At 37.1% G+C, this 26,739-nt stretch overlaps 1 protein-coding gene across 1 annotated transcript in view; it reads left to right on the top strand.

Moving 5' to 3' along the window:
- The window catches only part of IL16 (interleukin 16), a 79,686-nt gene that overhangs the window by 9,642 nt on the left and 43,305 nt on the right, over positions 1 to 26,739 (top strand). Inside the window, exon 2 of the mRNA XM_063090560.1 lies at positions 23,152 to 23,260. Within this exon, the coding sequence (XP_062946630.1) occupies positions 23,152 to 23,260 (109 nt within the window). The remainder of the gene's footprint in view (positions 1 to 23,151; positions 23,261 to 26,739) is intronic.

Raw genomic sequence — 26,739 nt, 5'->3', positions numbered from 1 at the left:
AGTCACCACTCATGCAGTGTGACTCAGGATATGATGAGGTCAGATAAACTGTCTGCATCTCTGGCATGTGCTCTGGGTGGAGGGAGGGTGGTCAAGGCCCTCTCGGAGCAGACAAGTTCCTTCATTTTGCTGCCTGTGAGCAGTTCAGCCTGTGGCTTTGAGGCCCAGGCTTCCTTGGCAAGTGGGAAACCCGATCCTTTGGCTGCTTGCCTCTTCCTACCACAGCAGAACAGCTGTGGATGCTGAGAGCAGCCACTGAGAGGGAAGCATGGGACTCCAGGACTCCCATGGAGCCAGCCGCATCCCCTAAGAGTGTGGGAGGGTGGAGAGGGAGGTAAGGGTGGTCCGTGTGCAGGAAATGGGGAGGGGCTGCCCACAGGTATGATTAATGCTCACTTGCTGACTGTCTCCCAAATTCCACGTGACTTCTAGTTGCTGTTTCTACTGCCAGAAGACTTTTGCAGCTATTTTCCTGGAAGCTAGTTTTATATGTTGGTCTTTTGAGTCTCATTGGTTCTGGGTACCATTTGGTTAGTGAAGAGGGGTTTTGGTAGAAAGCAGGAGAACAAAGAACATTGGAAAGAATTAGTAAACCACATACCTTTCCAACTCTATTTGTCAATATGGCCCTTCATATGTACATTACAACCCACCTGGGCTTCTCCCTGTTCTTTGCATACAAGCCACTGATTACTGCCTCTAAGCCTTTGCCCCTGCTGCTCCCTCTGCCTAGAATACCTTCCTTATCTTCATCTTCATGAACCCAACCTTAGTCATCCTCTAAGGCTCAGCTTCAGGGGACATCCGTCATAAAGCTTTTCCTGGTACTCCCCTTATCCTGCACCCCTGGTTTCTACCATCCATACTTGAAACAAAAAACAATAAAAAATTATACATTTTTCCACCAAAGAATGAATTCTGGGTGCTAGCTGTAGGTAGGAGGAATTTACTATATCAATTTGTGTTGCCACCACCAGCTTAGGAGAATGTCTAGAAAGATGTTTAAGGCTGTATGAGTTTCTATCCATGACATGGAAGTATCATAATTTATTATTTGAAAATATTTAACAATATTTTATTAAATATTGAGTATAAAACTAAATCTATAAATGTATACATACTGTAAAAAATAAAGATGCCCTATGTACCCATATGTCAATCATGAACTTTAAGAAACAAACCTTACCATTAACTTTGAGGTGCTTTTAGTTTCTCTACCTGATGTTATTCCATTTCCACTCTACTCAGAAGTAACCACTATCCTTAATTTTGGGTGTATCATTCCCTTGCTTTTCTTTATAGTTTACCACATCAGTTTGTATACCTGAATGATGTATTATTTAGTTCTCCTTATTTTTGATTCATGTTTGCATATCTTTTTTTAATCCTTTTACTTTCAACTTACCCATATCATTACATTTCAAGTGAGTTTCTTATAACATCAAAACTTCAAAAACTTCTGTTTCTATGTTGATATTTTAACTATATGTAAAAGCACGTAGGTCACTTTTAATTTTTATCCACTCTGCCAATCTCTGTATTTTAATTGATGTATTTAGACCATTTACATTTAAAGTAATAATTGATATGTTAGGCCTTAAGTCTGTTATTTTGTTATTTGTCTTATGTGTTGCCTCTATCTTTTGTTCCTCTATTTCTTTTCTCTTGCTGTTCTGTGGATTACTTAAACATTTTTTAGAGTTCCACTTTGATTCATTTATAATGCTTTCGAGTATATCACTTTTACAGCTTTCATAGTGGCTGCTGTATATATTACCATATCACACAGCCTATTGGTACTGACATTTTACCTTTTTCAGTAAAATGTAGAAATGTTAACTTACATTTAGGTCCCTTTACTCTCCTCATTTCCTAAATATCATTGTCTTAAGTATTTCCTCTATATCCATGGAGCATCATATCAGGTGATATCAATAACTTTTGCTTCAACCATAAAATATAATTAAAGATACCCATAAGGGGAGAGATGGTCTATTATGTTTACTGTTACTTTTTCTCATTCTAGTGCTCTTCTTTCCTTTCTGAAGGTTCCAGCTATTTTATCATTTTCTTTCTATTTGGAGAGCTTCCTTTAGCCATTCATTAAAGGTAGCTCTGCTAACAACAAATTCTCCTAGTTTTCATTCATCTGAGAATATATTTATTTTCCCTTTATTCCTTAAAGGTAGTTTCAACAGACATGAGATTTATGGTTGACATGAATTTTTCTGCACTTGAAAAATGTTGTGTCCTTCTGCCCTCCATGTTTTCAGATGTAAAATCTGCAGTCATTTGAACTGGTGTTTCTTTATAGATAAGGTGTCATTTCTTTCTGGTTGTTTTTAAATAACTGTTTCTTTTTTTTTTTAGTTTTCAGAACTTTAATTATGATGTATCTTGGTGCTGATTTCTTTTGGTTTATTGCATTCACTTCCATAACTTCCATTTGTTTCTTTTCAAAAACTTCTATTTCTTTTGATATTTTATAAGTTTTTGTTTGTTTCAAGATAATTTGTAAATAATCTTTGACTCATTCTTGTGATGGCTGCTTTAAAATCCTTGTTCGATGATTCCAGCATCTGATTCATCTCAGATTTGGCATCAGTTGGTTGTCATTTCTCAATAGAATTGTGGATTCCCAGTTCTTGATATTATAAGTGACTTTCAATTGTATATTGGACATTTTGATTATGACATTAGGAGACTTTTGATCTGTTTAAATCTGCTGTTCAGCAGGCAGCCACTCTGTTTAGGGTTATCCTGTCGTTCTGGCCTGTGCTTGTGGGCTTTTGCTGTAATGATATTCTCGTTTCCAGAGACCTTGTAATGGTATATCTGGTCTGCTTCATTTTTTCTGGCACTACTGGAAGGCTCACTCAATCCCTGCAGTTCTGCCTACTGTGATGGAAAGAACTGCCTGGTAACACTAGATGACCATCTGCTGCTCGGGGTGGGGGTGGGGGATGGGCAGAAGCTGCAGGGCCTAGGCCTCTTTTGCCAGTAGGTGGAGGGCAGGAAAATGAAGCACTCAGCTGATACTGCCCCTGCAGGTGGACAGGACAAACTGCTTATGCCTCAGTGATGGATGGGGGGCTGCCTTAGCCTGGGACTATGCCACTGCTGAAGCAGGCATATCAGACCATGCACTGGTCCTGATCGTGGAGCAGAGGTGGGGATAGAGTCTTTGTGGGTCTTCCCCCTTTCCTAGTATTTTAGCCAGGCCAGAGAGAACAGGCATCTCTTGTTCATTTTTCTTGTCTTTTCCTGTTGGCAGTTCTGGGTTGCAGGGCTCTCCAGTCTCTAGTGTGGGGTATACAGTAGATAGAGAGAAGACCCAGGAAACTTACCACATTGTTGTTCCTCAAATCCGGATGTCCCTGCCAATTCTTTCTAATGTTCAGAATCCTTTCACTGTTGCTTGTTGAATAATTTTTAGGGTATTTAGTTGTATTTAGCATGGAGAAAAAAAGTGAATCTATGCCATCTTGTCCTGGAACTGGATGTTTCAGTTCTGCTTATGTTCAAACATACTATAAATGCAATTGCAGTGTGGTTCCTCTTTAGCAGACTTGCTTCTGTTACTCCACATTATGGCCCAGAAATTCATTCATGTTATTTCATTTTGTTGTAGTTCATTGATTACAACTGCTCTATGGTATTCCGTTGTGTGAACACCACACAATTTATTTATCCATTTTACTATTGATAGACATTTGGAATATTTCCTTTTTTTCCTCCTACAAATTACAGACTGTACTGCTATGGACATTCTTGTACATGCCTCCTGGGGCATCTGTGCAAGTTTCAATAGAATATAAATCTAGGTGTGGAATTGGTGAATCATAGGATATGAGCATCTTCATTTGTACTATATAAAGCCAAATTATTTTCTGAAGTGGTTGTACCAATCTACCCTTTTATCAGCAGGTGTAAATTTCTTGATATCATCAGGTTTTAAATTTTTTCAGTCTGGGGGCTATTAAATTGTTTCCAGTTTTAGTTGTAATTTGCATTTCCCTGATGACTAATAAGTTTGCACATATTTTCATATGTTCATACAAATTTTGAATTTCCTCTTAGGTGGTATGCCCATCCAAACCTTTTTTAATTTTTATTTTGGGTTGCTGGTCTTTTTCTTTTCCTGGCTTTCCCTATCTTTTCCCAGGTTTTGACTTGTCATTTTACTCTTTTAATTGATGAGTAGAAGTTCTTAATTTTAATGTGTGATTTATCAATCATCTCATTTATAGCTTGTGCTTGTGCTTGTGCTTTTTTGTCTTATTTTAAAATTTTATTCTTTTCTAAAGTAATAAACATATTCTATTATATGGTCTTTTCTTTTCTGTTGCATTATAAACATTTTATAGTTTTGTCTTTTGTATTTATGTTTTTAATCCACCTCAAATTGATGTTTGCGAAGGATGCATTACAATTTTTCCACTTGGTTAACCAATTGTCCCAACACCCTGTATTCAAATGTCAATTTTTCTACATAGATCTAGAGTAGTTCTGTCACAATTCAACTTTCCTCTTATGGACTTTAGGTTGTTTCTAGGCTCCCTATTCTATTCCATTGGTCAATTTTTTATCCTTATGCCAGTATGCTACTGTCTTAATGACTATATTTTAAAACAAGTATTGTTTTCTTCTACAAAACTTTCTTCCTCCTTGTGCTTATTTAGATATGTTTATTTAGGTGAGGCTCTTTGCTTCTTGATAAAAATTTAAGGTTAAGCTAGTAGTGTTCTAATAAGCACTTAATATTTTGGTTAGTACTACATTAAATTTATAGATAAACTTGGGGGAGAACTGACACCTATTAAGTCTTCCATTTTTATAGACACATGTCGCAGTTATTCAGGCCTTATTTAATGTCTTTCAGTAAGTTCTGTCATTTTCTTCAGAAAGGGCTTACATACCTTCCATTGGATTAGTTCCTAGGCATTCTTTGTTTTCTAATGCAAATGTTATCTCTTTAATAATTCTATTTTCGAATTGCTATTTGTTGGCATATGAAATGCAATTTTTAAGTAGTCATTTTAACTGAACATTTCATTTTGAGATTATTGTAGATTTACATAAAGTTGTAAGAAAATGATACAGAGATATCTGGGTACCTTTTACTCAATTTTTCCCAATGGTAACATCTTGCAAAACTATAGCATAATATCACAATTAGGTTATTGGCACTGATGCAGTTAAGATACAGAATATTTCTGTCACCACAAGGATCCCTCATGTGGCTCTTTTATAGCCATGCTCAGTTTCCTTTCACCTTCAATGCCACTTTTTCTTCTGTTTTTTCTAAAAGTTTTATAATTGTACATTTTACGTTTTGAGTTAATTTTTGTATAAGGTGTGAGACTCAGGCTGAGCTTCTCTTTTCTCACCTGTGCAGAATTACTGCAACACCATTTGTTGAAAAGGCTATTTTTCCTCCATCGTACTGCTGTTGTACTTTTGTCATAAATTAGTTCAGCATATTTAGGTTGGCCTATTTCTGGATTTTCTATTCTATGTACATACCCCTCTGCCAAAACCACACAGTGTTGATTATTGAAGCTATATGATAAATCGTCAAACTGAGTAGACTGATTCCTCCCAACTTATTCTTCATTTCCAAAGTCATTTTAGCTATTCTAGTCCCTTTGCATTTTCATATAAATTGTAAAAGAATTTTGTCTATACCTACAAGAAATCTTGCTTGGATTTTTTTAGGAGTTGCATTAAACCTGTATATCAATTTGTGGAGAATTGATTTTCACTATGCTGAACTTTCCCATCAATGAACATGGTATGTCCCTGTATTCATTTAGACAATCTTTGATTTATTTCATTAGTGTTTTTGTGGTTTGCAGCATACAAGTTCTGAACACGTTTTGTTAGATTCATGCCTAAGTATTTCTTTTCTTTTTTTTTTTTGATTCATGATCTTTTGTATTGTTTTTTGGGTTTCAATTTCATTCAGTTCTGCTCTGATTTTAATGATTTCTTTCCGTCTGCTAACTTTAGGTTTGGATTGTTCTTGTTTTTCTAGTTCTTTAAGGTGAAGTGTTAGGTTGTTCACTTGCCATCTTTCCATTCTTCTGAGGTGAGCACTGAATGCAATAAATTTCCCCCTTAGTACTGCTTTTGCAGTATCCGACAGGTTTTGGTATGATGTATCATTGTTTTCATTAGTTTCAATAAATTTTTTGATTTCCTGCTTGATTTCTTCTTGGACCCATATGTCATTAAGTAGAATGCTGTTTAATTTCCATGTGTTTGTATAGTTTCCAGAGTTTCGTTTGTTATTAATTTCTAGTTTTAGTCCATTGTGGTCTGAGAAAATACATGGGATAATTCCAATTTTTTCGAATTTATTGAGACTTGATTTGTGACCTAATATGTGATCTATCCTGGAGAATGATCCATGTGCTGATGTGAAGAATGAATATTCTGAGGTTGTTGGATGGACTATTCTGTAGATATCTGCCAATTCCAATTGGTCTAGAGTCTTGTTTAGATCCTGTGTTTCTCTACTGATTCTTTGCCTAGATGATCTGTCTAATATCGACAGTGGGGTGTTCAGGTCCCCTGCTATTATGGTATTAGTGTCTATTTCCTTCTTTAGGTCTAATAGAGTTTGTTTTATTAATCTGGCTGCTCCAACATTGGGTGCGTACATATTTATGATTGTTATGTCTTCTTGATGGATCAGTCCTTTTATCATTAAGTAGTGTCCCTCATTGTCTCTATTTATGGTTTTTAGTTTAAAGTCTATTTTGTCAGATATAAGAATAGCTACTCCAGCTCGTTTTTCTTTTCTGTTTGCATGGTAAATCTTTTTCCATCCTTTCACTCTTAGTCTGTGTGAATCTTTATGGGTGAGGTGGGTCTCTTGCAGGCAGCATATAGTTGGGTCCTCCTTTTTGATCCAGTCAGCCAGTCTGTGTCTTTTGATTGGGGAATTTAAGCCTTTTACATTAAGAGTTGTTATTGAAAGGTGTTGATTTATTCCTAGCATTTTGTTGGTTGTTTGGTTGTCTTAGGTGTCTTTTGTTCCTTGCTTTCTGATTTACTGTTTGGTTTCTGTTTGTTGGTTCCTTAGGTTGTAGATAGCATTTTTGTTTGTTTATTTTCTCTTCATGAATGCCATTTTTATTATACTAGTGGGTTTTGATTTTTCTTGGGTTTTTATGGCAGTGGTAGTTATTTTTCAGGAACCAAACCCAGTACTCCCTTGAGGATTTCTTGTAAGGGTGGTCATGTGGTAGTGAACTCCCGCAGTTTTTGTTTGTCTGAGAAATATACTATTTGCCCTTCATTTCGGAAGGATAGCCTTGCAGGGTAGAGTATTCTTGGCTGGCAATCTTTGTCTTTTAGTATTTTGAAAATATCATCCCATTCCTTTCTAGCTTTTGGGGTTTGTGATGAAAAGTCTGATGTTAGCCTGATTGGGGCTCCCTTATAGGTGATTTGACGCTTCTCTCTCGCAGCTTTTAAGATTCTCTCTTTGTCTCTGAGTTTTGCCATTTTGACTATGACATGTCTTGGAGAAGGCCTTTTTGGGTTGAATACATTTGGAGATCGTTGAGCTTCCTGGATCTGAAGATCTGTGATTTTTCCTATACCTGGGAAATTTTCTGCCACTATTTTGTTGAATATGTTTTCAATGCAATCTCCATTTTCCTCCCCTTCTGGAATACCCATGACTCGGATATTTGAGCACTTAAGGTTATCTGATATCTCTCTCAGATTTTCTTCAATGTCTTTGATTCTTTTTTCTTTTTTTTTTTTCTGCTTGTATTATTTCAAACAGCCCATCTTCAAGTTCAGAGGTTCTCTCTTCAACTTCGACAAGCCTGCTGGTTAAACTCTCCGTTGTGTTTTTTATTTCACTGAATATTCTTCAGTTCAGCAAGTTCTGCTACATTTTTTTTCAGGACATTGATTTCCTTGTACATTTCCTCTTTCAGGTCCTGTATACTTTTCCTCGTTTCATCATGATGTCTAGCTGAGTTTTCTTGTATCTCATTCAGTTTCCTTAGAATTATCACTCGAAATTCCTTGTCAGTCATTTCAAGGGCTTCTTGTTCTATGGGATCAAGACTTTGAGATTTATTAACTTTTGGTGGTGTACTTTCTTGAGTTGTTCTGGTATCTTTTTTTTGATGTTTATTCATTGTGGCAGGGGGTTTCACAGTCCACCGGTTTGAGACTATTGACTAACTAAGATGTTGCTGTGGTTGCCAATTTGGTATGGCTACCTCCGTGACTGCTCAGTTGGCTTCTAGTGCCTTGTGTGTGTGGTTGCCTCGGGTCTTGGGCCTCTCCGGGGAGCCACCTCTCTGGTCAGCTTGGACTCTGCTGGGCTGCTGCTGGATCACGGGGCAGTACCGCAGGGTGGGTGGTCTCTGCTGAGCTTCCACTTCCCATGCAGGACTACTCCCTGTTCCGTGCGCTCTGGAACAGGCTGTTGGATCACGCAGTGGCGACCCCACAGGGTGTGTGGTTTCTGTTGAGTCTCCGCCTCCCTAGCCAGACGTCTCCCCACTCTGTGCGCACTGGGCTGGGCTGGGATGTGTCTTCTGCAACCCTTGTCTATCAGCTGGGCCTTCAAGACCCTTCTCGGCACCGCCTCACTCAGGAAGTCTACCAGGTTTCTGCTAGGTGCAGACAACCGGTCGCTCTGGGTGCCTTTGTAGCACTGTGTAGATCGTTCTTGGGACTTATCACCTTCCTCCTGGTATCGCGGTTATTTGTGTAGTTGTCTTATCTCCCACACCAGAGCATAAGCTGTTTTTTCCTGGCCCTTTGGCTAGAGAGATCAGATTTTGCTATGGCATTTTTTTTTTTGTTTTGTCTGCACTTGTTGGCAATTCTAGGTTGCAAGCTACAAATCTGGGATATATGAGGCAAAAAGAATTCCCAGGGAATTCACCGTCTTCTCATTTTGGGTGTTTCAAGGTTCCCACCTCATCTGTCCTCTTCTCTCTGTGATTTAGAGTCTCCTTATGATTCTTTTATACCAGATATTCATGGTTTTTTGTACATAGTGGGAGGAGTAGGGAAAAGTATGTCTACTCCACCTTCCAAGAGTGAAACTGCGATTTATTTTTGTACATTGGTATTATATTCAGTGTCATCATCGTTGTCATCGTCATCGTCTTCTGCTTCTGCTTCTGCCACAAAATAAGTCTTAATAAATTCTGAAAGACTAAGATCATAGAAAATATGTTCTCTGATCACAATAACAGAAGGAAATTTAGAAAATTCACAAATGTGTGGAAATTAAACAACACTTTCTTAAATAAACAATGGGTAAAAAGAAATATCACAGGGAAATTAGAGTACTTTGAGATAAAAATCAAAGCGCAACATATCAAATGTATAGGATGCAGGGCTCACTTAGTGCTTAGAGGAAAATTTATGCTTGTAATCAACTATATTAAAAATAAGAAAAATCTCAAATCAGTAATGTAAACTTCTACCATAAGAAAATAGAAAAAAGAGAGTAAACTAAACTCGAAGTAAATATAAGTAGGAAATAACAAAGATTACACAGAAATATATGAACTAGGGAATTAAAAAAACAATCGAGAAAATCAACAAAACCAAATGTTGATTCTTTAAAAAGATCAACAAAATTTGCAAACCTTTATCTAGACTGACTAGATAAAAAAAAGATAAAAAAAAGACAGACTGAAATTATAAAATCAGAAATAAATCAGGGGCATTATTATATTGTCATTATGGTTGTTTGTGGTGGCAAAATTTAGTTTCTCTTTCTCATTTGCATTTTTGTTTTATCAGTGGGTTTTGCTCTTTCTTTGTGGTAGTGATTATCATTTTTCAAATTCCAGGTGAAGGACTTCCTTGAGGATTTCTTGTAGGACTGGTTGTGTGGTGGTGAACTCCCACAGTTTTTGTTTGTCTGGAAAACACATTATTTTTCCTTTATTTCTGAAGGATACCCTTGCTGGGTAGAGTATTCTTGGCTGGCAGGTTTTTTCTTTTGGTATTTTGAATACGTCATCTCATTTTCTCTGGCCTGCAGAGTTTCTGTTGAGAAGTCTGATGTTAGCCTGATAGGGACTCCCTTATAGGTGACTTGACAGTTTTCTCTTGATTCTTTTAGGATTCTCCCTTTGTCTTTGAGCTTTGTATTTGACAATAATGTGTCTTGGAGAGGATTTTCTTGGGCTGAATCTGTTTAGGGATCTTTGACCTTCCTGGATCTGAAGGTCCACGTCTCTCCCTATACCTGGGAAGTTTTCCATTATTATTACATTGAACAGGTTTTCCATGCCATTTCCTTTCTCCTCCCCTTCTGGAACACCTATGATTTGAATGTTTGTGTGCTTAAGATTGTCTGCTAGCTCTCTTAGATTTTCTTCATTTTAAAACTCTTCTTACTTTTTTTTTTTTTTTTTGGTCCACTTGGGTTATTTCTAAAAGACTATTTTCAAGATCAGAAATTCTTTCTAGCCTACTGCTTAAGCTATTGGTTGCATTTTTTATTTCATTGAGGAAATCTTTCAGTTCCTTGAGTTCTGCTACTTTTTATTTTAAGATATTAAACTCTTTGTAAATTTTGTCCTTCATAACCTGGATTTTTTCCTTATTTCATTATGTTGTCTAACTGAGTCTTCTCATATCTCAGTGAGTTTCCTTAAGATTGTTGCTCAGAATTCCTCTTCAGTCATTTCAAGGATTTCCTGCCCTATGTGGTCTGGTATTTAAGAATTACTGTATTCTTTTGGTGGTATCATATTTCCTTGGATTTTTGTATGTCTAATATCTCCATGTTGGTGTCTGGCCATCTGGTAGAGCAGTTGCTTCTTCTGTTTCTTTGGAGTGGGCTTTGAGGAGAGAGATGTCCTCTTTTTCGGTCTCTGCTGGTGACTCTCTTTGTGTCAATGCAGTCTATGGCCTAAAGTGGCTGTAGTTACTGCTTTGGCATCCTCCACTTTTGCAGCAGCTATGGCTGTGGTGGTGGCTGTGAGAGACCATCTGCATGGAAGTGGTGTTTTCAGTGTGCTCCTTGCCTGCTTCTGGGAAGGGAATGCTGCCCTAACCTCTTGCTTAGGACCACAGGTGTGTTCTCTTGCCTGCTTCTGGGCATAGGGAGCTGCCCTTGGCTCCTGCCTAGGACCATGCTCTCTTGCCTGCTTCTTGGTGGAGGGGGCTTCCCTCAGCTCCTAAATAGGACCCTGGGCATGCTCTCTTCTATACTCAGTGTCTTGAAAACTCTTACTAAATCTAATATTTTGTCTATAGATTGTGTTTTGTTTTCTATATAGATAATCATATCATCTATGAATAATAATGGATTTGTCTCTTTTTTTAATCCCCTTGTCTTTAATTTTTTTAGTTTTAAATTAACATACTTAAAAAATATATATATATATATATATATTGTTTTTAAGTAGCATTCTATGAGTTTTAACACATGTATAGTTTAATGAAATCGCCACCACAAAATGGACACAGAAATTCCATCACCTCCAAAAGTTCCCTTATACTATCCTTTCATAGTTCAGCCTCCAATCTATTCATAACCCCTGGCAACCACTGATTGGTTTTCTGTCTTTATAGTTCTGCCTTTTCCAGAATGGCATATAAGATGAATGCATATGCTGTGTAATCTTTTTATATAATTTTTCTTCTTTGGTCTGTTAAAGTGGTAAATTATTTCATTTATTCTCCAACGTTAGACAATTCTTTGGATCCCTGAATTCAGTTGGCTACTATTTTATTTATGATTTTCTGTTCATGAGGGTGATTGCTCTGTAATTTATTTCCTGTACTGGTTCAAAAGTTATGTCAACCTCATACTGACATCACAATTTCTTTGCTCATCTCCTTACTGGTATCAATGTTTTCTTCCTTGTCAGGTATCTAAATTTTCTAGCCTTATTAAAGTGTGATGTGTGGCTCTGAATTGTTTACACTCTGGAATATTATGTTTGGAATTATTTATTTCATAAATAATTTGTAGAACTTACTGTTAATAACCATTTGGTTCCAGTGCTTTCCTTGTGGTAACATTTAAAACTACTCAGTTTTTAAAACTTTTACAAACCCATGAAGATTTTCTAATTTTTCTTGAGTCAATTTTGATAAAGTTTATTTTTCTCAGAATGTTCTCATCTTATCTAATTGTTCAAATTTATTCTACAGTATAGTTTTAATATTTTCTTTTCATCGTTTTAATGTTAACTACATATGTACTTATGTTCCCCTTTTATCCATCATGTTACTTGTGTTTTCTATTTTCTCTTGAATAGTCTATTGAAGTATCATGAATATTTAAAAATCTTTTCATAGGAATCAGTTTTAATTTTGTTAATTTCCCTGTTATGCTTACTTTTATTTAATAAATTTTGTTCTTATTTTTTATTATTTTCTATATTCTCCTTTTTCATGATTTTCAGCTTTGCTTCTTTTTTTAATCTAAGCATTAAGATGAGAACTTTTCCTATAAGTACTGCTTTGTCTTTAGTGGCATTTCACAAGATTTGATATGTAGATTTTCATTATCATTCAGTTCTAAATGCTTTTAAATTTTCAATATGATTTCTTCTTTGACCCATGAGTTGCTTAGAAATGTGTTTCTTAATTATTAGTTATCCTTAAATTTTTTTTTTCTATTTTTGTTTTGAAATGACTATAGATTCACAGGAAGCTGTAAAGGTAGTATGGAAAGGTTGCATGTTTTCCCCAGTGGTTACATCTTACATAACTATAGTATAACATCAAAACCACAAATGGACATTACTACAATGTGTGTGTAGTTCCATGCTATTTTATCACATGTGTAACCACCACCTCCACCAAGATACCAAAATGCTCTATCACCACAAAGATCTCCCTAATGCCACCCCTTTTATTATATCCAGCCCCTCATTCCACCATCCCAAAACTCTGGTAACAGGTGATCTGTTTCCTATCTCTCTTGTTATCTTTATAATGCCTTATAGTTTATTGTGCTGTTGGAAAATGTGGTGTGTGGCATTCCAGTTCTTTGAAATGGTTGAGAATTGTTTGACGACCCCGTATGTAATTATTGTGGTATTTGTTTATGTTTGAAGAGTCATTGTATTCTGCTGTTACTCTTACTGACTTTTGTCTGCTTGATCTATCAACTTTTTAAGGAATTCACTAAAAATCTCCCACTAGATTTTCCAGCACTAGGAGGGTATGTTACAAGATGTAAACAAATTAAGAATTATTATATATTCTTTTGATTTAAAACAGTTATCATTATATGGTGACCTTATCTCTTAATTCTTTTTGTTTACATCTAATTTATCTCTAAGTCACTCCTGTTTTAATTAGCATTTGTCCAATCTATCTCTAGCTATCTATATAGTGATCGGTTTATTGATCTATATTTTATCTAGTTTTTATTCTTTTTTTCAACTATATATACAACACATATGTATGTATGTGTGTGTGTATAATTTTTACCTTTTGAACTTTTGGTGTTCTCGTATTTTAGGTGTATCTTTCTTAAATGGCTTATGGTTGGATTTAAAAAGTAAGTCCATCCTGACAATCTTTGTCTCCTAACTGTATCATTTATACCCTTTTAAATTATGTACACACACATGTGTAAAATTAATTCATTCAAAATATTTATTCTACTTTTCCTGTTTTTTCTGCTTTCGTACCTTTTTATTGATTATATATTCTCATTCTCTTTCTCCTCCTGTATTAGTTCTGTTTATAATAACTCTATTTCTGGGTTTTTTTTTTTTTTTGGTTACTTCATGTACATTTAGGTATTCAAAGTATAAAATTTTTCAATTTTTATTTTTGCCCTCCTCTTGAACAATACAAAAACCATTGAATATTTTCACTCCAATAGTATGTTTTTCTGGCTTAGATCTTATCTGTACCAGGCAAATTAGCTCAATTTGTATTTGTAAGATTTCTTCACACAGTCACGGTTTGTTTAGATTTATTCAAATATCTACTCTTTTTTTGGATTCCCATTCTTTGCCTCACAAGCCTTCATATGGGATCATTTCTCTTCCTTCTAAAACATTCTTTGGGATTTCTTTTATTGAGGATGTGTTGGTTGCAAACATCCTCAAGTGTTTTGTTTTTTTGTTTGTTTGTTTTTCTAAAAAGGCCTTTATTTTCCTCACCCTTTAAAGATATTTTAGCTGGTATGCAATTCTATGTTGACAGTTACTTTCTCTCATCACATTGAATTAATTATTTCACTGTTGTTCAACTTACATGATTGCTGTTGAGAAGGGAGCTTTAAGCTTAATTGTTTCCCATTCGAAGATAGTCGGTCTTATCTCTCTGGCTGCTGCTTTAAAGATCTTCTGTATGTTTTGGTGTTTTGCAGTTTCACTAGGAGCTGTCTAGGTATGCATTTCTTTTTATTTATGTCATTTGGGATTTGTTGGGTTTGATGAATTTGTAGACACATCTTTCATCAGGTCTGGAAAATTATTAGACATCATCACACAAAGCACATCTCTTCCTCATTATTTCTGTTCCCTCTTTCTGGAACTCTAATTAGATGTCAGGCTTTGTCATTCTATCCTACATGTTTCTTAATCTCTCTTTCATATTTTCTTCTCTTTGTGTTGCCATCTGGGTATTTTTTTTTCAGATCCATCTTCCAATTCTCTTATCCTCTCTTCAATTCTCTCTAATAACCTGTTCAATCTATTTACTTTTCAATATGAATAATTTAATTTTTATTTCTTTGTTCTTTTTCAAGTGTGCTGAGAAACTTTCATAGTTTTTGAGCACATGAAAGTACATTCAACATCATTAGCCAGCAAAGAAATGCAAATCTAAACCACAGTGAGATACCACTTCATGCCAGTCAGGATGGCTATGATCAATTCCACTCCACACCCACGAGTGTAGGGAAGATATGAAAAATTGGAACCTTCACACATTGACGGTGGAAATGTAACATGGTGCAGGGGCTTTGGAAAACAGTTTGACAGCTTCTCAAATGATCAATAACTTTTCTATTTCTTTAAAATATTACATATATTTATTTTGTATTCTGTGTCTGTTCACTCTGCAATTGGAAGTCTTCACAGGTATGATTGTGGTGTGAATTGCTCCCTGTGGTTCTCTCTCATGATGCCTTGTTTTAATATGTGTATTATATTTTTTTGTTTTTGTTTATGACTTTTTTTTCTCTGAGGGCTCATATGTCCTGTAACTTTCTCTGTGAGAATGTTTGCAACCTAAGTCAAAGCTGATTCTTACAGAGAAGATTCAATTTTGCTTCTGCCAGGTTAGTTGGGGTACCACCAGCCTGGAACCATTTTAACTAAATTCTTGTTCAGAGGTTTTTCAAGACAGCCATGTGGTATGAATTAGGTTTGCCAACTCTCATGAGGGCCAGCCGGTAATTAGCAATTCTCAGGGAGGATTTTCTCTCTTCCATTCAGGGCCATTTCCAGACTAACAGTTTTCATGCAGTTCCTGAGGGGTGGGATGGATTTATTTCCAGTTTGCACTTAAAATGAGGATAAATTGCTTTGGGGCTTTTCTTCTGCAAGAAAAATGTCTTATTAAACTCCCCACCTTAGGAAGAAACTGGGACCTCTCTTCTGTTCCCTACATCCCAAAAGGCTATGAAAGATGAAGTTCAAGTTCAACCATTCATCAAATGATCTCAGAGCAACATCTAGCTTCTGGGCTCTGCTTATTTCTAAAGAAAACTGGGGTACAATCTTTATTTACTTTTTGGCTTCTGAGTATTCCTTACTCATTTGTTATTTCATTGATATATTCATATCCCATCTAACATTTTTACTTGTTTTTAGCAGAAGGATCAAAGTAACTAGGTGTGCCATGCTACCAGAAATAGAAGTCTCCTGTCATAACAACTTCTATCACTTCCCTATCATTGAACATGCCCTCCCACGTGTTTTCTATTACAAATGATGTGATGATGAACATCTTCGTACAAACATCTTTGTGTTTTTTGTCCAATTATTTCCTACAATAAATTCTACAGTATGAAAAGGAAGTGACAGAGTTGAGAAATATTTGGAAGATAGAATGGCACCTTTCGTAGATGGATTGGGTTCTTGGGATTCTTGCTGGTCACTGCACATATCATTTCACTAACTTCTTCCAAAAATCTCACTGGGCCTAATATGATTAAAAATTCTACTGAGTTTCTATTAAATAAATAGAAATACAAACACTATTTTTGGAAAAAAGAGCCAATGTTTTTAAGAAGTAATATTCTCTAGAGTTGTTTTTAAATTTAGGGGCGCTCCCCCAACATTATTAACAGGAATAATTTTTTACAAAACAACATAGTAATGTGTTTGGATAAACACACATGTAAGAAGAGTCAAGAAATTCAATGAAAGCTGGTGCTATCAGGTATTAAAACAACTGTAGACAACCATTGAAATTTTAAGCCTTCCTTGGGTCTCATTGGCAGAAAGAGTCTGTGGTTTTCTCAGGAGGCAGCTATTTTGTCTGGGAACATTCACACAAAAGTAGTGATGCCTAAATTGATTCTGGAAGAATAAAAGGGAGCAAGGATGGGTAACCACACAGACAAGATAGAGTCCACTGAAATGCAAGGGTCGACTGGTAGGAAATTTGACTAACTGCATCCAGGGGAGGCTTGGGTCAGTCTGGGTGGGGTCAGAGGAGGAAGGACGTTGAATGACACACCAGGAGTTAGGATTTGGTTGAGCCCATTAGAGATGGATCCATCAGAGATTCAATCAGGAAGTCTCATGGGTAGCATTTGTATTTCTACAAAATCATGCTTGCTGCAGGGTGCAGAGGGATTTAAGAAAGAAAAATTGGAGGCAGGGAAATTGGGACTGGATAAATGAATATTCCATTTTTTAATAGTTTTTACTAAAATATAACTCATACACTATACAATTCAACCATTTAAAGTGTAATATTCAATGGTTTTTAGTATATCTATGGAGTTGTACAACCATCACCATTACCTAGTTATAGAACCCTTTCATCACTCCAAAAAGAAACCCAGTACCCATTAGCTGTCACTCATCACACCCCTCATTTATCCACGAATACACTTTGTGTCTTTATAGATTTGCCAGTTCTGGACACTTAAATGGAATCATACAAAATGCGGTCTTTTGCAACTGGTTTCTTTCACTTAGCATATTGTTTGCAAGAGTCATCCATGTTGTAGCATGTATTAGTGCTTCATTCCTTTTAATTGCCAGATACTATTCCATTGTGCAGATATACCTCATTTTATTCATTTATCCATTAGTTAATGGACACTTGGGTTATTTCTACTTTTTGATATTATGAATAATGCTGCTTTGGATGTTTTTGTACAATTTTTTTTGTGTGGATGTATGTTTTCATTTCTCTTGGGTACATAGTCAGGAGTAGAATTGCTGGATCATATGGTAATTCTATATTTAACTTTTTGAAAAACAGTCACACTGTTTTCCAAAGCCCCTGCACCATGTTACATTTCCACCATCAATGTGTGAAGGTTCCAATTTTTCATATCTTCCCTACACTCGTGGGTGTGGAGTGGAATTGATCGTAGCCATCCTGATTGGTGTGAAGTGGTATCTCATTGTAGTTTTGATTTGCATTTCTTTGCTGGCTAATGATGTTGAATATATTTTCATGTTCTTCTAAGCTTCTTGTATATCTCTTTGGGAAATTATCTATTCAGATCCTTTGTCCATTAATAAAAACTGGGTTATTTGGTTTTTTATTTTTGAGTTGTAAGTGTTCTTTATATATTCTAGAGACACAAGTCCCTTAAGATATATAAATTGAAAATATTTTCTTCAATTCTGTAGCGTTTTTTTTTTTTTTCACTTTCTTGGTGGTGTCTTTTGAAGCACAGAAGTTTTAAATTTTGATGAAAACCACTTATCTATCTCTTCTTTTGTCACTTGTTCTTTTAGTATCATATCTGAGAAGTCTTTCCCCAACCCAAGGTCATGAGGATTTCCTTCTATATTTTCTTCTAATAGTTTTACAGTTTTAGCTCTTACATGTAGGTCTATGACCTACTTTGTGTCTGAGTTCAACTTCACTCTTTTGCTGTGGATGTCCAGTTGTCCTAGCACTGTTTGTTAAAAATATTCCTTTTCAAAAATAGTTTTCCAAGACCCCTTCCATGGTTGTAATAATCCAATCTAAAAAGAATAGCATGAATTGTGGCATAGGCAGTGAGAATGGATGTGTTGGGGATGTTTGAGGAGGTGGAATTATAAGGATTTGGTGACTATGGTCATACAGTGGATGAGGTATAGGAGGACTTGAGGAAGGCCCCAAAGTTTCTGGTTCCCAGACTTCCCCTCCATATCAGGAGGTATGTGGCCTGATCATCCCATATGACCATGTGGCCATCCAAGTCTGTCTGGGGCCTACTTGTTCATCCTCATGATTTAAAGATCAAAGCCTGTTGCTGCATGATCAGCTCAACCACAGGAAACAAGCCTCGATCAGGAGGATGGTAGGATTATATTTTGTGGTTCCCTTAGATGTGGAGAAGCTGTAGCATCTCAGTTCAAAGAGAAAATGGAAAGGTTTGTATTGAAGAGGAATACAGCCAGCACTCTAGAAGCATCCGGCTACTGTCAGTAATGCCAGTAACATCAGCCAGGGATCTACATACAAAATGAACACTCCTAACAGAGCAATGAAATCTTCTAGCCTCCGGGAGAAGTTTAGGCTCCAGAATTATCTTACTTGCAGGACACAAAGCCCCAGAATTCTACATCTTTACTCTGGGTTCATTCCTGGTTACATAGGAATCATGGAGATTTTCCATTTCTCGGGGTTGGCTGATTAGCTCTAGCAATTATATGACTGATTCTAACTTTGGGAAAAAATTCTTTGAAGAGCTCTCTGGACAGTTGACCCCTTCCCCACTCAGTCACCTTGGGACTGGTAAATGTAGAGTCTGCTGCCTAGGTAACGACTGAGTACGTCACTCACAGAACTGCTGCCGGGGGCCACAGCCTCTAATGAGAACAAGAGGAAATGTGTTTAGAAGTGATTTTTCCAGCCCCTGACCTCAGCAACAAATCCCAGCTTTGAGAGAAGCTCCACCTTGGGAACAGGAACAGAAGAGTTCTGTTCTATGTGCTGGGGAGGGAGAAGGACTGAGTAAATCTTCATGGAGCTCCTACAGAAACTCCTTTGATGAGAAACATTCCACCCAGGACATACTTGCCTGAGAGTGACCAGGCTCCCCTGGGAGCCAAGGGAAGATAGTTTGTTCTTATGAATCATGTTCTGACATGTGATCACTTAAGAGAGGGCAATAGCCCTTTAAACATAGTCATCAGCTACATTCGAAAGTAAAGAGTTGAAAGTGATTATAGAGATTTAGTCCACCCCCTTAGCTTGCAAAAGACAAAACTGAGCCCAAACAATTAAGTGACAAGCTCAGAATCATGAGAAATTTAACGCTGTTGGTCTCATGACCATCTCTCTACTCTATTCCACTGCTCATTTCTGGTGAAGAAGCCATTAAGCTTGATGGTGTAAGGATTAAGAAGAATGGAAAATCCCTTGAAATGGTCCCAGAATGTGGATAAAGCCTGAATCCTTGTTGATGTTCAGGAAATAGAAGGTCCAAAAACTTGTGCATTGCCTCTATTTCAGGAACTTTAAGGAGTCATATAGTTTTTTACATGTTTGGTAGAAAATTGCAGCTTAGATCTTACCTTTGGTCATGATAGTACCTTTTCATGTAGTGAGCCAGTTCACACCATGGCCATGTCAAAATAAAGCACTTCAGTTTCACACAATTATCCAAGAGCTTGACGGTAGATTGGTGAGATGCAACTTATTGGAGCCTCCAGCTGGTCCGGAGACTGGGCCATGTGGTAGAGGGAAGGGACCAACCACCTTGTCACCTAGTCTGAGAGAGCTATCTAGAGATATAGAGGAGTCATGAAGGAAGGAGGACTCATCCTACCTTGTCACGCACAAGAGGCTCCACTGCCCTGCATGTAGAAAGTGTGGATGCTGCTTGTGGGCACCGTGGCTAGAAGAGGTTGAGCCATTGAAATGTGGAAAACTAAGGGGCCAAGTGGTGGATGTGGTTGGTTCAATTTCTTCTGGGTAAGGCCTTCTACAGCCAACCTGGAACCCCCTACAGAAAGATTTCCCTCTGAACGTGGCATTAACTTCTTCCAGCTAATCTGGGAGGTAAAAAAGGCTCCACTTCCTATGATTCTCCTGCCACTCATTGGCTTTCCTGGCCAAGCAATTTCTAAATTGTGTTTCGGACATGGGACTTAATAAAGAGGAATAAAAAGAAATTTAACAATAAACACGCTTTGTCTACTAATGTGACAATCAAAATAAATGAAAAATTATTCATTTGTTTTGGTCTGATTATAAAAGTAATGCATGCTCATTGTAGAAAACATGGAAAATACAAGGCATAGAAACAAATATCCATAATTCCATCACCCAAACACACTCTCGCTAATTCATGAGAGCAGAACCTCGTGTTTCTCATCCACTGCAATATCGTCAATACTTCTTGGAATAGTGCCTTGTACATAAGTGCTTAATAGACATTTGTTGAATGAATGGGTGTGACTATTTTGGTGTATCTCTTTCCAGCCCTTTTTCTATGTACATTTTGCGTGATTATAGTCAGACTCTATTCATTACAGAATATAATTTTATATCTATTTTTTAAAACTTGCTATGATAACTCAGGTATGCCTACATCACAAAAACTCTTTATAAACATTTCTTTCAAAGATGCTTAGTGCTCCATGTCTTGTGTATACATCTTTTACTTATTTACTTTCATAATTGCTAGATATTTGGAGGAAAATATACATTTCAAAGGCACTTTGCAAGAAAGGCTTACCTTTGGACAAGCAGACATACTGACGGTTTTACTAGGCTCCTCTATGTTCAGTGGACACTAAAAAGTTACTGAAATCACATTCTATTATTTACTTCCATAGTCTCACTGGACTGCATAAAGAAGTGGAAATAATGCCAGAGGGAAATCTTGAAATGAGAATCAGGACATGACCTTGTCAGACTATTATAATTAAGAAGTATCTTGTGAATATTATATTGTATGAATCAATTAATTCAAAGAACTAGTCATTATGCTAAGTTCTGGAAACAGAGTCTCAAGAATGTAACTGAACTAACTAATCGCTGCTTTCTCTTTGTAAAGAATCCCCTGTGTTAGCCTGGTTAGAGAATATAGGTTAATATAGCGCCATCTGCTGCTGAAAAGGAAAATGAGAGCCTAGGAATCCTCCAGGATGAGTTCTCTGATTTTAAACGTTGACTTGTATAAGAAATAAAAGGGAATTGATATGTGGTTTTTTGCAGGATCCCCTTGTATCAGGACTGGATACAGTTTTTTTAAAAAGGCTGTGAGTGGACTTCTGGCTCCAGATGGCTACAGAATACACTTGATTAACTCCTCCACCTGTTAGAAATTTCTATGAAAATTCAAAAGGAATATACAAATAGGGAGAAATGCATGTCAGAACAGGAAACCATGAAAAGGGACCAGCACATTCTGGAACCCATGAGAACTTTCTGCATGACATAGTGAAGGTGAGATTGGACTGAGGGAAGGGCTCATTAGCCTGCCATTGACCACATGGGAGGGAAAAGCTGGGGAAATGAGTGGGACAGACGCCAGCAGAACCCCCCAATACCTACCAGCTCACAGTGACGGCACTGGAGGTGGGGGTAGGTTATTGGGCACATAGTGAGAGGAAAAAGTGGATCCTTCCTCCACTCTGGGAAATGCACCAGGTACTGGAGTCTGCATACACTTGGCATGTGAAATTAACCAGGCACTGCCAAGCCTGGCTTCTGAGAAAGGCAGTCAGGTCAGTTAGAAGAGAGTGTCAGGTGACCCCAACAAACTCTACCTTGGAACACTAAGTCCCAGAAAGCATTTGCACCATCTCGAGTTTCCAGGTCAAGTAACCAATATCCAAAGATTCTATACTCAGCCAATCATTCAAACATGACAACCACATTCTCAGATGTGCGAATATTCAGAGTTTTCCATCCACACAGCTTTCCTGAAAGAAAACACACACATGCACTTAAGGATTATGGTGGTGAGTAATAAAACCAATCTAACTCAAGAATTAAGTCAAGATCATTATAGCTAATAAAGTTATGAAATAGAATAGCATTTTTAAAAACAGTCCCAGGAAGAGAAGTAAAATAATTAATAGCATCATCCTCATTATCAACCACTCTCTCTAAAATCCCCTGGTGAGGAGAGGACAGAGAGTAAAGGTTGTCTCACAATCTCATCTTAAAAGAGTCATATGCTTTCTGTTTCATTATTGACCCTGATAGGAAAATGAGTCCAAATATGCTGTTTAATGTACTGGTTATAAACTCAATACTATGGAATATTTTTCAAATTATTAGTATAAAAAGGGAGCAAAGAAAATTTAATTCATATGGCAAGGTACAGAAAGAATAAGAACCAGAAGCAAATTCAACTTAAGGATATTGATTTTAAAGTCCTAAATTATATCTTTGCATATAGAAGTCAGCAATATAATAAAATCATGGTGCACTCAAGAATGCATGGATGGTTCAGTACTAAGAAATCCATTTATATAACATTCATTCAACAAACGTTTGTAAGTGCCTATCCTAAGTGCCAGAACAATGTGACTTACTTGGTCATCCTCCCTAAAACCTCCCTCCCAGACGCATTTATGTCAGTCTCTAGTTCTTTTCTCCACAGCGGTCATTTTCTGTAATTATCTTTCACCTTTATTTATTTGCTTGTTTACTGTCACTCTTTCTTCACTAAAATGTAACTATTTTACGGTCAACGTCCTTGTCTGTCTTGTTCACAGCTGTATTCCCAACACCTAACAAAGACCCTGACATGTAATAGCGGACAGATTCATTCAATATTTATTGCATTAGTTCAGTATTTATGTAATAGCTATTCATTCAGTATCTTTTATTAAAAGAATGAATGTATGTCTACGAATGAATGGATGATGGTGATTCTGTATCCCTGCCCTCATAGTGCCCATGATTTAGTGGGGGAGACACACACTCCAACAAATACTTCCATGGTCAGTGTCAAAATCTCATTGGGCTAAGCACGTTTTCTGTTCTAACTAACTTGCTGATTAAAAGACGGGAATTGTTTTGCAGGAATCTTCCACAACTTCCTCTCGAGAAAAGGCTGGAAAACTAGAAGCACAAAATAGTAATTTCCTGTTTCCTAAAGCCTGCCACCAAAGGACACGCAGCAACTCAACCAGTAAGTGTCTCACCAAGATGTCTTCAGGAATGGGGCCTAGTAGGAGATTTGGGGGAGCATGGGTCTCTCCTGGTCCCGTTGGACCAAACCAACATGGTAGTCTGCTTACCTCTCTGTGAGCACTCTTCACATGTGCACACATCCTGGACAGCTAGAGGGCCTCTGCTTTGACCTTCAGAGCTCTATGTGGTCTAGTCCACTCCTCCAGCTACCCTCCAAGTGCCATGCTGGGAAGACCTAGATGGAGCTTTACTCCTGTCTTAGGAAGGCCACTCCCTCTCCTGGGGCCTCCTTTCCCGCACCTGTTAACATGATGGGTGCTGAGGTTGGAAGAACTCATGACTCTTGGTTGCTGCAAATAGAATAGCACTAATACAAAATCAGGAAAATGCGAAGAATATGGAAAAGCATGAAGAAATTAAAATCACACCAAATCGTAATTTCAGAGAAAATCAATGCTAACATTTTCAATTACTTTTAATACTTTAATTACTCTTAGGCCTGTATATGCCTATAAGGGGCTTACACACACACCACATCTATTAATCTAGCTATCTAGCTCTATCTGTACATGTAACTTTACCTCATGTCATTTGAAACTCTTAAGTAAACACCATTTTTAGTGGTTACATGGTATATCCTTGTGTAAGTTTACATAATCTAGTTAACCAACTCCCTATTATTAGACATTTAAGTTATTCTCAGTTTTTTCACTAACATAATCAATGTTGCTTGGTTTGTCCATGAAATTTTGTTTGAGTTTGTGGTGATTTCTCAGAGTAAATATAAAAGGCCAGTGGACTGGTACACGGTTAAGAGTTCACATTTGGGAGCCCAGGCACTTTGATTTGGATCCTGCTTCTGGAATTAATTATCTGCGTGACCTCTGACAAGCCCCTTAAAATCTCTAGGCCTTATTCTGCGGTACGATGCATCGTCCTTAAATTGATAATTTTCTATTTTGGGACAGCTACTTGCTTTTTTTAATCATAAATTTTTCCCTTTTGACTTTTGGCATAATTTTGTAGAAATGGAATCTTGAGTCAAAAGGTAGATATAGATTGAAGCTTTTGATCAGTACTGCCAAGTTTCAGTAGATAATATTCCTTCAACAGTGTATATAAATACCAATGTTTAATCACAGCCCATACTGGACTATCATTTTAAAAAAATATTTGCTTTGAAGGTTTTTCTCCATTTCCCCCTCTCTCTGGCCCCCCAGCTTTTTAGTATCTTGTTTTGAACCCAAGACCAGCTGTTCAATTTGTGGGGCTCAATGTAAAATGAAAATGTAGGGACCCCCGTTCAAACATTATTAAGAATTTTTAAGTGGCGACAGCAGAACATTGGACCAAGCTCGGATTCTTCCCACCACAGGGTCCTGGGTGACTGCACGGGCCACACACGTACGAAGCCAGTCCTGCTTGCACCCTGAGAGTTGACTCCTTCAGCCAGTGTCACCCAGGCCCCTGGCTCTTAGTCCATGAGAGGCATCACCAGGAGGGTGGTGGTGGGAGAGAGCCGCCGAGGCACTTCCTCCTGCAATCCCCCTGCCCCAGCGCCAGAGTTCCTGCAGCTGTGACTGCAAATTATGTCGGGGTGCCCGCCTTCCATGGGTCCAGTGCTCCCTGGGCTCTGATAACACCATTTCCTCGCCTTACCCCTTCAGGCCTGGGGAGGTAACAGCTTCCTGTACTTCAATAGGCCTTGTTGTTTTCCTAACCCTGCCCACCCCTCTGTAAATGGCCCCTTTATTCAATTCTTTTCCCAATCTCAGCTGAGTGGGCCTTCTATTTCTTGCCCAAACCCTAATACTCAGATCTATGAAATAAATGGAAAAGAGGACCTCTCTCCATACAGGTGAAGTTGACGGTTCCTTCATTCATTTATTCTGTTTTGGCTGAGTTTGACTATTTTTCTACTGGGATGATCATTGTTTTCTCATTCATTTATAAAAAGCCTTTTGGTTAAATTAATACTGACCATCATATTTCTTGAGAATACTTTCTCTAATTTGTTGTTTTTGTTTTAATTTGTTTTTCCACATGGAGACGCTTTAATCTTGATATTTTCCTTTATAATTTAAAATTTCTTCCACATGCAGAGAACTATTAAATATGTGGCTATGTTTTCTTCTAATTTGTAAATGGTTTGTCTTTTTTGCCCCAGACTTACTATATCTGTAATTTATTTTTGGTGGTTGATATGAAGTAAGAATTTCGATAGATTTTTTTTCTCTAAATGACTATTGAATGATTCTAGCACCACTTGTTGATAATCAATTTCTGTCCATCCTTTTAGTTTACTTTTTTTTGTTTATTTTACTTCTTGCAAATGATATGCAGCTAGATCCTTTGAGAGCAAATTTGGCAATCTTTCTAAAAAGAGAAGCTCAAGTCATTGATGTTAGTGTTATAGATAATATTTGCTTTTACTTATCTCTTTTTTATATTTTCAGTTTCTATAGTCACTTACCATATATTCCTTTTCTGCCTCTTGCTATATGTTGTGTGTGTGTGTATGTGTGTGTGTGTGTATGTGTGTGTGTGTGTGTGTGTTTAATTTTTGCAGCAATTTGGAAGATTTATTCAATTTTTATCTCCCCTTCTGGTTTCTTTTCATTTTAAGTTAATCCATTAATCAATTAGGTTTAATGAGTTATTTAATACTTGAGACTATAATTTATGTTTTAGTCTGTTTTGTGTTGCTATAACAAAATACCTGAGACTGGGTGATTTATAAAGAAAAATAACATTTATTGCTTACAGTTTCTGAGGCTGAGAAGTCCAAAGTCCATCTGGTGTTGGTGACGGTGACCCAGGGGTCTCACATTGCAAGATGATAGAAGCCGAGAGAGAGCAGAGAGAGCAAGAGAGACAGACTCTCCTCTTCTCTTAAAGCCCTCAGAACCACGCCCCTGATCACCATTTTTAATCCTTTCACTACTGCATGATCCTACAATCCAATCACCTCTTCAAGACTCCACCTTTCAGTTACCATAATAAGATTTCCCACCTTCTTAACAGTCACAGTGGGGGCTAAGTTTCTAATACATAAAACTTGGGGGACACAATTCAAGCTTCAGGGAGTTCTGGAAGGACATAATTCAATCCACTACACTACGTTTTCCAAATTGTCTCCCTCCTGTAAGGTGAGGAACTTAGCGTGGTGGTATTCATCCTTAGTTCCTTTTCCCATTTATCTTTCCATTTCATAATTCAAATTAATCTTAAATTACAAAGATTATTATTACAAAGACTGTATTATTATTATTATTACATAAATCATCACAGTATATAGCTCCCCTTTCAAAAATTATTTTGGCTATTGCATTGGATTTTATCACCACATTTTCAGTTGACTCACTCAATGCGATATGTTTAACGGGTTTCAACTTCCCCCCATTGGTGATGATAATTTTGATATATTTCCTGGCTGGCTGGAGTGCATCCACAAGTCATTTTCAGAAAGGGTAGGCG

This window comes from Cynocephalus volans, chromosome 3 (genome assembly GCF_027409185.1).
Source record: "Cynocephalus volans isolate mCynVol1 chromosome 3, mCynVol1.pri, whole genome shotgun sequence".
Lineage (NCBI taxonomy): Eukaryota > Metazoa > Chordata > Mammalia > Dermoptera > Cynocephalidae > Cynocephalus > Cynocephalus volans.
Note: the sequence above shows the minus strand (reverse complement) of the source record. Positions and strands in the feature narration are given on the sequence as shown.